This window comes from Lagenorhynchus albirostris, chromosome 11 (assembly GCF_949774975.1).
Source record: "Lagenorhynchus albirostris chromosome 11, mLagAlb1.1, whole genome shotgun sequence".
Lineage (NCBI taxonomy): Eukaryota > Metazoa > Chordata > Mammalia > Artiodactyla > Delphinidae > Lagenorhynchus > Lagenorhynchus albirostris.
In genome coordinates this window covers 97,823,867-97,834,225 of record NC_083105.1, presented here as the reverse complement: position 1 = coordinate 97,834,225, position 10,359 = coordinate 97,823,867, and the positions used below count along the sequence as shown (strand labels likewise).

Genomic DNA, 10,359 nt, shown 5'->3' with positions numbered 1-10,359 from the left:
GGGAAAACTCCCAAACTGGAAGCAGGACTGGGTCAGCACAGCCCCAAACATTTCTACATGTTGGTCTGTGAAGCATGAAAGGGTGAAAGATAATAGTCGGTAGCTGGGAGAACGGAGGCTGATGCAAAGCCAGTAAGACCATTTCGAGGCTGTGTCTGAAGGTATCTGAGGGGTCCTGAGGATGGAACCAGGCATGAGGGCCACCCTAGAGCACTGAAGGTGCAGGACAGGGGCAGGGTAATGGGGGCGAAATCAGACATCCATCCTGTGCACTGTGTCAAATGCTTCCTCTGTACTAACTCACCTAATTCTCATAATTCTGAGGTATGAATCCATGTCCCCACTGCCACCAGAGCCTAGAAAAACGCCCATTTTACAAAGCAGGAAACCGACGTTGAGAGATTAAGACTCTTCGTCAGGGTCAGAGGTAAGCGGCGTGGCCCGGGCTTGCTTGTACCAGTCTGTAGTTGTAATTTCAATCCTTTAATTCACAGCCTCCCACCAAGTATCAGCCTCTCCCAACCTGTAATTTTCTGGGGTGGGGGAAATAGCCCAAGTGTGGCCATGTGCCCTGGACACCTGTCAGGCAGAGTACTGAGCGGGAGGGGGTTGTGGATGGGCATTGTGAATGAGGCGGGGCCATTCCGGACGCAGACCTGCAAGTAAAGTGTCAGCATTCTTCCTGAGAGTCCTTTCCTGTGTCTGCTCCCCGGCTCTCACCCCACATGGTAGACAGGTCAGGAAAGGGCCAGGGTGCTGGTTCTAGAGCGTCTCACTCAACTTTGCTAACACCCAATGCCCCACCACGTACCCTTGCTGAAAAATGCTGTCACGGGCGCTACGAATACGTGCTGGGCAGCAGGGTGGTCCTCGCCCAAGAGCAGGGATCAGGAGTGGAAACTGGTTGGTTTCTGTGTCTGAAGCCAGGACCCGAATGGGAAAGCCTGTGAAGCACTGGATGACTCACCTGGATGGAAACAGGGCAGCCCCTGTCCTGCTCCAGCCCCTACTCCGAAGTGTGCCCAGGAGCACGGGCACTGGGAATGGAATCCAGGTTGAGAGGTTGGGCTTGAGCTGTCGTGAGAAGGGACCCCACAGCTGAGGTCCAGGGATGGGAGGGACCTGCCCAAGGACAAATGACTGGGCTGGTGGCAGAGCTGAGCCGCCTCCTCAAGGGACTGACGACAGCTCCTCCCACACCCAGAGGGAGGAGCCATGTGCAATCTGGACAGAGCACAGGTTACACCGGAAGCTGAGGGCTGTGGGCGCTTTGAGCTCCATCATCCACAGTTCAGGACCCAGGCGGAGAGGAATCCCTCTGCCTGTTTGACTTCTAGGATTCCCGGATTCTCTTAGCCACTGGGTTGGTTCCGTTGACCCTGGTGGAGCATCGTTAGTGGCCTGTTTACTGACTCGGTACCTGCCCTGGATAGGACGTCGGTGCCTGCTGGCCAAGCTCACCTTTGTCTCTGCTTGTTGAGAGACTAGAAAAATCCTCTTTTGTTTTTTTAAAATTTAAATTTATCTTTAATTCATTGCAGCATAACATGAGTTAGAGCTGCTCTAATACATGAATTCTTCAATTTGGTCTAAAGGCAAATCAAACAGTCCCTTTTTCAGAAAAGTAGCTTCTGACTTGATCAACATAACATATAACCGTCTTTAATATTCAGAGTTGCTATAGATTGATGCTTACCCCCCAGGCTGCGCCATGGAGCCAGACTTCTGACCTTATACAGAAGTCAAAATGGTAAGGCATATAACAACAACAACATAAATATATAAATACAAATAAATAGATGGATACACACATTGACATATATGTGTGTGTATATACATATATATAAAACTCAAAAATAAACATTTGTGTGATGTCATAGTTTACAAAGACTGTTAATATCTATCCCTCGGAAACTCTTTGGCTGTGAGTTTTTTCAAATGTCCCAGAAATAAACTCTGTAGATACTCAGACACTTTCTGATTTCTATAGTCTGCTCCTTATGCCTTCTACGTCATCAGGATGGACAAATCCTCTTGGATCTGTTTGTCCATCAAGGACGTGGGGAAAATCCCCTTCCCTGAGAGGACCTGGGGCCTCGAGCGGGCTGTTTTTGCCTTTGATTTACCCACTGACAAGGACAGAAGATGTTTATAGAGCAGAAACCGCCCTCGGACTCTCACAAGCACTTGCCACCACTGAAGAGTCCCCAGGAGGAACAGAGCGACCCGTTTGCTGAGCCGGGTCGAGCAGGGAGGAGCGTCTTGAGAAATTTGAGTGCCTCGTGCCCGTCCAATGCTGCTCAGGTTCCAGGCTAGTTTTCTTCCCTGGTCTCCTTCCCCGGGCTCAAGTTCTCAACAACTGGGGCTGCAGGGTTTGCAGAACGCTGCTGACCCGAGTTCCTCCCCTCTGAAGACCCGCGTGGGGTTGTCTGGGCTTCTTCCTGCTCTGCACCCCAAGTGTTCCCGCCCACAGTGCAGGCCAGAAAGAAGCCCAAGGACAAGGGGCAGAAAGCTCCTCAGGTGCCTACAGGTATGTCCCGTGATCCCCCCGATGAGCGAAGGTACAGTGACAGCGAGGGAGCTGGCAGGACAGCCGCCGCTGGTCTCACCCCCGGCCCAGCCTGGCCGCATCCGCTGCGGCTTCTCGCCCACCAGAGCTCTCACAGCCCCACTGCGGTACCACTGAGGTGCTGGGCTTGAACTTGAGTTAAGGAGGCCACGCACAGAGATAGAGGGAAGGTAAGGTGACCAGAAGGAGACAGGAGGGTTGAAATTGAACAGGGAAAAGAGCAAAAGTGAAGCCAGACACAGCACTGTAGATCAACGGCATCTCAGTAAAATAAGTTAAAAAAAAAAAAAAGTAATGCCAGAATCCTACTTGGTCTTTTCTCCATTCTCCTTTATTCCATAAACACCTAGTTACAAGCTGCACAAATCAAAAAATAAAGGCAGAGAAGGACGTGGGGCAGATTTTTACGTTGCGTAGCGGCTGGGAAGGGAGACTGGGTTGGGAACCGGTTCTTCCCTCCACACACAGCCCTGGACCAGGGCTATGGCCCCTGCAGCGGGGAATCTGGGGAGGAGGTGGGCAAAGATCCAGGGTCACTGAGGCCCCTAAACCCAGAGCCCACCCCAAAAGCCCCTTCGATGCATGGCAGGGGTAGAATGGGGAAGGGAAGGAGTTTCAGAGATGGGGCAGCAAAGTGAAAAATCAAGTTAGTGGATACAGAAGAAGTGGAGTCATCATGGTAAGGAGATTAAAGAAGGAAAACGTAGGTAAAGGGGGAGTGAAAGGTTCTCGCTGAGACCCCCAGGGAGAGGTGGGGGCCAGCTGGCCTGTTAATTTAATATTAAATTGGGAGTGGGAGTGGAAGAGGAAATGTTATTTCAGGGGATGATTTCTCAGCCTCTCAGCCCGTACCTGGAGGGGGAAAAGAGACGAGCACAAGTCAAAAGGAAGACAAAATATAAAAGCCAGGGGTGGTGTCTCATCCCTTATTCCGGTGAGGACACTCTTCTGTCCTTCCGTACCAACTAAAACTTTGACTGTCAAAGGCAGTGTTTGCTGGACACGTGGGCTGCTTCTGCCTCAAGGCGAGGGCCGGGTACCACACGCTCCCCACCCCCGCCCGTGCCTGAGGCCTCAGCCCCCTCAGTACTTACACGAGAGGCCGAGGGCCCGGGGCCCTCACCAGTCATAGCGGCGGGACTGTCGAGACGGGGAGTCCTCGGGTCCCTGGATGGCCAGGCGGGGAGGCCCCTCAGCCCTCCGCCCCCCACCGCCTGAAGCCTCGTGCCTCCGAAATTCGAGGGGGCGCTGCTGCCGGTATCGGGAAGTCTCCCTCCGCCACTCATCATCAAAGGCGGCGGCCTCACCTGGGGAGGACACGGAGCCCACACACGACACCTGTGTACCGCCTGGCTTCCCGGGGCAGACCCGGGGTGGCTCACGACCAAAACCCAGGGCGAAGGCTGAAAGGCTGTGTGGGGGGACGTGCTGGGGAAGGGAAGCGACTTATTTAGCAATTTGGGATTCAACATGGCTCCTGGAAGCATGGACGCAATGGAGGCAATCAGGGCTCCTGGCAGCGTGGAGGCAGTCAGGAATGGGATAATTACTTAGTTACTTAGTGCAGTCCCACGCACACACTGTAAGTATTTAATAAATATTTGTCGACTTCTAAGAAATAAGTAAGAAGAACTAAAACAACGGATCCAGATGGAGACGGGTAGATTACTATCAGTATCTGACTCAGGTGACAAAGTTTGCCTTGCGCGGTGAGGACGCTGCCGGCACTGACTTAGCCCTAAGCTGACAAAAAAGCTCCGAGGAAGTTAAGAACATGGGGCTCATCCATAACCTTGCCCAAGAAATAGCTACGGAGGCAGGAAGAGAGCTGCTATCTCCCGGCTCACGGGACCGGGGCAGGGGCTGCCGGCGGCCGGGAAGCGGGCCGGCCGCGCGGCGGGAAGGAAGGCTCACTCTCATCCAGGTTGATATAGTCCTGCCGCTCCTCCTGGTCCCCCGTGCGGTGGTTTCGGGAGCGCTGCAGGATGTGAGCCCTGTCTCGGATGTGATGCCCAATGGACATCTGCTCCAGCCCACTGTCCGAGTCCCGTACAGTCCTCCGAGTCTCCCGGATCTGGGGGGAGGCAGAGCATGGCACACTCAGCGGCTCCTTCCAAAGCCCGGCTACACCAGCCCAGAAAGGCCGCCCGGGACCCAATCCTGAAAAAAGCAGCCAGGATTTCTGTGGGGGCCATCCGATCGTGCCTCCTCTGGGACAGGAGGAGCCCTCCAACTCACCCCGCCTGGGGCCGAGCGCATCTCTGCTGTCTCTTGGTAGACCTTGGGTGCGCCGGCGCCCGTATTGGAGTAGGAGATGACAGTGGAGGATGAAAAGGTCTGGCAGTTACCTCCAGCTGTCATGTGCTCCTGAGGACGGAAGGGAACAGCAGGGCTGTGTGGGGAGGGTTCGCCTCCGGGGAAGGGATCCCTCCCTTCGGCCACCTGTGCCTGCCCATATCTTTCTCACAAAATGTGAAAACATCAGGACTCATCATTACCCCCCAAATTCCTCTGAGTCCAACAACACGCCAGAAGGACCTGAAGAGATGGAGCCTTAAGTGCACGCTTCATAAGGTGCACTGCTGCTTCCCACTCAGGAACCCGCACTCTCCGGGTCCAGTGGCCTTATCCAGCTTGCACACTCCACAAGTACGCCCTTCCCCACTCCCGCCTCTGGGGACTCAAGGTGTTGCCAGCCATCACTGGGAACAGGGCCAGGGAAGGGGATGGGATAGGGCAAGAGTCTCACCATGTTCCCAATCATGTCGTTCATCATCCCAAACATGTCCATGAAGCCGCCCGACTGGAGCAAAGAGACGGAAAACAGAGTCAGAAAGCAGGGCCACGATCAGAGGTGGGCGCGCTCAGGCTCCCACGGGCTACATAGCTACACATTCCCTCTCTCCCTTTCCTTCACATCTAGCAGCTGCTCTTCCTCATTCCTCGTGAACAGGACCAGAACAGGCGTGCTTCCCTCCACGCTTCTCCTCCTGTATGCCGCTGCCCTCCTCCTCCTCCTCAGTCTCTGTGGCTGCTCTGATCCCATGTTCCTTCTCCTGGCTGCCCTATTTCCTCCTACCTTTAGGAAGCAAGCCAATGTCACTGGATTCTAACCTATAAGGGGTTGGTTCTGAAACTGTAGAAGAATCTTCTACAAGCCATCTCTAGTTGGCCTTTCAACAGCACCTCCTTCCTCAAAAGAACAATTATATCAGGCAATGATATCTTCCTAATGGGTACCGCTCCTAGAAGTACAGGAGCCAGTAAGTTAGCATCGTGAACTCACAGAACTCAGCACACAGCAGGCCCAGAGCTCTGTGAACACTACACGAGGATTCTAGGGTTACCCATAAGGCTATCCAAAGAGGCACATTTGGAAATAATATCTAAGGGTATAGAGCATGTCTGAGATGGAAGGACGCAAGGAGATGAGGACTTACCATTCCCAGCATCCCGAAGGGGGAGACAGCCCCAGCCTACAGGAAGACGTAACGAACAGAAATTAGGCACCACATCCTATCTCATTACCATCCCAAACCAAGCCCATGGTCTCTGTTGCTTTTCCATCTTCCTCTCAAAAGGGGATCACAAAGCCTGTTTTTCCAGACCCCTTTCCCCACTCCTAGAAGGCATCCTGCTTGCTAAGTTGGCCGTTGTGCAAGCAAAATCAAGCACTTTACTGACCACGCTCCAACCTTTTTTCGGGTCTCAGGTCTGTTGCAGCACCATTACCTGCATCCTGCGGCTGGCAGGCCTGGTCCCTGGCATGCTGCCATCTGTGATGCTGAGGAAGGGGCTGTATCCAAAGCCGCCCGACAACATCCGGTTCATGTGCTGACGGTGAATGGCAAAGGGGTCCCTGTGCAGGGAGTATACGGTGCGGGTGGCAGAAGGGCCAGCAGTCAGTACCTCCCACCCGCCCCTCCCCCGAAGAAAAGAGCCATAGGGAACCAGTGGCACAGATTTCCCCTCGAAGTCTGAGCTGGGGCTGAGTGGCCACCAAGTTGTGATCAGTGCCCGCGACGAGCCCAGATGTCTGGCTCAGCTAGTCAGAGACCTAAAGTGGAGCGGATGCGTGCTCCAGAGTAGGAGGGGGAGGGGATGGATACTCACATCAGGAACATGGGGTCCTCAGGCTCCACGTCCCTCATGAAGCGGAACATCCTGATTTTAGCTCCAGGGGGCTCCACACTGTGAAGATGTGGAGGCTCAAATGTTGGAGGCGGCCAGGCTTTTCGCACACTCGCTCAGGGCAGGGACTCTTAGAGCATGGTCCCTTTCCAAATACTGGAACTGGCCCCCCAAACTCCAGGGAGACCCTTCTGCAGGTGTTCAACATCACCCTCTAGGGAAAGCACAGCTCTTCAAACCTCTCCCCGAAGGAGGACCATGGAAAATTTTTCCAAGCCTGTTTTCTGCCTCCCCCACTCAGAGCCATCCTCTTCCCAAAGCCCTGGCCAGAAGCATACTCCCCTTCCCCCGACGCCACCTTTCCGCAGGCGAATCCCAAGTGCCGGCCCTCCGCCCGCATTAATGACCCCCACCCCGCCCCCTCCTCACACTCGGCCGCCGCCAGGCCTCCCCCGGGCGGGCCTCACCGTCCCCTCCGCCACCCCCCAGGCCCTGCCTCCCTGCCGGGCGAGCAGGAGGCAGGCTTGACCCGCTCCCCTCCCCGCAACCCAGGCTCCCGGGGTCCCTGCAGCCCCACGGGCCGCTCCCACCCCGGACCGGCTGCCCGCTCCGCTTGAGCCTCACCGGTCCCCGATCCGGACTCAGCGGCCCATCCGGCCGGTCTCGCCTCTCGGTGCGCGGCAGGATCGGGGCTTGCGGCCCGGGACGCGGGATTGCTCCGGGCGTGAGCTCCTCGGCCTCCCGAACAGTCTCCCCACACAGCTGCCACCCCTGTGCCCCTCCTCGGCCCACTGAGCCCGAGCCCCGGCCAGGCCCGGGCGGAAGTGACGTCACGATGGGACAGCCCACCCCCTTGGGCCTGTGGAGCTCCGCCCACGAGCGGTCTTGTGGCGCGCGCGCCAGTGCGCGCGTGCGCGAGGCTGGCTCCCGGGCCGCGGAGCAGGGAGTCGCGGAGTCTTCCGGGACCAGGGGAGGGGAGGCCTCGTTAGTAACCTGGATTTGGGTCCTGTGGACTGGAGGAGGCTCCCTGTAAGGGTGTGGGGGAGGAGCAGAGGAGTCCATCGCCGCGAGGGGAGGAAGACGGAAGAGGACGCGGGCAGATTCCCATGGGGGAGGGCAGGCTCCTCACGGGCCCCACGAGGTGGGGCGGATCCCTGGGGGAGCAATAAGCAGATTTCTACCCGGGAAGCTTTCATCCCAAGAGGGAGGAAGGGCGGCAGTTCTACGGGGGAGGCGCTAGGGCCAGTCCCCTCGAGAGGAGGCGCGTTCCAGGCAGGGGCGGGGCCCTCGGAGTGACGTAGGAGAGGAGGTGACAGTTCTGCCCAGGTCTTCCTCTGGCTTCGAGAACTCGGTCTGGGGCAAAAAGAATCCAGGTTGGGGACCGGCCGCCAGATGGCGCTCTGCGGCCAGGCTAGAAGTGCAGCCCCTTGGGAACTGGCGTTGGCGAGGCTCCCGGACCCCCCCTCAGTTACCCTGCTGTGAAGGGTCACACTGGGGAGAGGCCCTAGTTCTGAAACCTTTTCGTTTAATGCCAATCTCCGCTTTCTCTTCTCTAACTCCTGTATCCTCTGGAGCTCCCAGTCCGCACTGATCTTTTCTTGCCTCGAGACAAGTAGGTAGGTAGGTCAAGGGTCTAACGTTTGGGAGAAGAAAGGGGTGGAGCGCTCCATTAACCAAGCTCACCCAGGGGCAGAGTTGCAGACAGGCCCAGGAGACCTGACTCGACTCGAAGGCCAAAGACTGACACTTTGACATACTAAATGTCTTGCATAAAATCTGGCCCAACTGGAGAGAAGGGCCCCCTCCCCCTGGGTGTCAGGGGATTTGGACTGTCCGGGGTGGACTTTAGACCGGACCCCTCCAGACTCCAGCTCTCCTGGTTCTTTACACTGGCCGCTAGCCACGTTAGCGGGCCTGACATCTGTGGGCCTGTGAGAGAGGCTTGTTCCCATCCCCAGCACTTCCCTGGGGAAGGAGGTGAAGGGGGTCCCTGGTGACTCAGGAGAAGGTGGTGGGAGCGGGGCTTCTTAGGTTTCTTTGGACTTGATCATTATTAAAGAGGAAAAACACAATAGTGGAGACAGAGGGGAACAGAGAGAAATTAGAAGCTGGCAGACTGGTAAAGTTAAAGCCAAAGACAGAAAAATAAGAAAATGTATTTTCCATTGATATTTCTGGGGAAGAGACTTAGTAAAATCTTTTATCTTCCAGATGCTCTATCTCTAAACATGCCGCCATGCAAGTGCCCCTTTTCCTCTTGCTCCCAAACAAAAGCATTTTGACACGTGATCAAGAGTTGTCCCAGGAGAGTTCTGCAGCCCAGCCTTAAGGAAGAGTGGGCCTTACCTTCCAGCCTCTCCCTCCTCATTTCATGTCCAGCCTTCCGCAGAGATGCCTAGGAGATGCAGCTTAGCTTCTAGCCTCCTCCTTTGGTCTTTTTCCATTACCTTGTATCCTCTACCTACTGCCTTTAGGTGTCTAGAGCTCTTTCTCTTTTTCCTTCCAAGACTTAAGAATCTGATATCAGGGACTTCCCTGGTGGTCCAGTGGTTAAGACTTTGCACTTCCACTGCAGGGGGCACGGGTTTGATCCCTTGTCAGGGAACTAAGATCCCGCATGCCGCACGGTGTGGCCAAGAAAATGAAATTAAAGAAAAAAATCTGGTTTATCAGTCATTTTTACCTTTGCATGATTTTAAATCAATTACCTCTCCTAGGAATATTTACAAATTACAGTTAGCATCTAACTATGACCTGAGCTTTGTCTCAGGTTAAAAAGAGATCCTTGGGACTTCCCTGGTGGCACAGTGGTTAAGAATCTGCCTGCCAATGCAGGGGACACGGGTTTGAGCCCTGGTCCGAGAAGATCCTACATGCCGCGGAGCAACTAAGCCCATGTGCCACAACTACTGAGCCTGTGCTCTAGAGCCCTGTGAGCCACAACTACTGAGCCCACGTGCGACAGCTACTGAAGCCCGCACGTCTAGAGCCCGTGCTCCGCAACAGGAGAAGCCACCGCAATGAGAAGCCCGCTCACCACAAGGAAGAGTAGCCCCCGCTCGCCACAACTAGAGAAACCCGCGTGCAGCATCGAAGACCCAGCGCACCCAAAATAAATAAATAAATTTTTTTAAAAAAAGAGATCCTTGAACAGATGGGGATGAAGGAGGAAATGCAGAGCTCATTTTCAGAGTGCCCAGCGGTGGACCATACAGGCAGCCATCCACTCCAGGAATTGAAGGAATGTAATTTTACAAGTAACCTTTCTGTCACCTAGACACGGTTTGTGTCTGTCTTCCTTCTCCGTCACCTTCCCATCCCTTCCGTCCCCCTCCCTCCCCCCTTCTTCCTTCCTCCCTTCCTTCCTTCCTTCCTTCCCTCTGTCCCTCCTTCCTTCCTTTCTCACGTCTCTGTCCAGTGAATTCTGATGAACAGAAATTCCTCAGTCATCAGAGTTTCCTGTAGATGATAAGATGTAGGAGGGAGGGTGGGCCCTGCCAGGGGTGAGGCTGAGCTCAAAAGGGGATAAGCATTGTTGGGAAGGAAGAGAAACAGTGGTTTCTCTTCACTGCTTTATCTGATGGAGCCAAAGTCAGGAAGTCCTTGAGAGAGTAGAGCTGGGACAGAAAAGGGGCCCTTGTTAGATGTGAGCTCACGCA

The 10,359-nt window shown here is 55.1% G+C and overlaps 1 protein-coding gene across 1 annotated transcript; it reads right to left on the bottom strand.

Moving 5' to 3' along the window:
- Positions 1–2,878: 2,878 nt before the first annotated feature.
- On the bottom strand, positions 2,879–7,546 carry MLF2 (myeloid leukemia factor 2). The gene is made up of 9 exons (XM_060167088.1): positions 7,325–7,546; positions 6,683–6,760; positions 6,302–6,428; positions 6,010–6,045; positions 5,319–5,372; positions 4,808–4,936; positions 4,484–4,643; positions 3,664–3,876; positions 2,879–3,421 (listed from the first exon to the last, which is right to left on the bottom strand). Exons 2-8 carry the CDS (start codon positions 6,730–6,732, stop codon positions 3,689–3,691), a joined length of 744 nt encoding a protein of 247 aa, XP_060023071.1. The 5' UTR covers positions 6,733–6,760; positions 7,325–7,546; the 3' UTR covers positions 2,879–3,421; positions 3,664–3,688.
- Between the last annotated feature and the right edge of the window lie 2,813 nt (positions 7,547–10,359).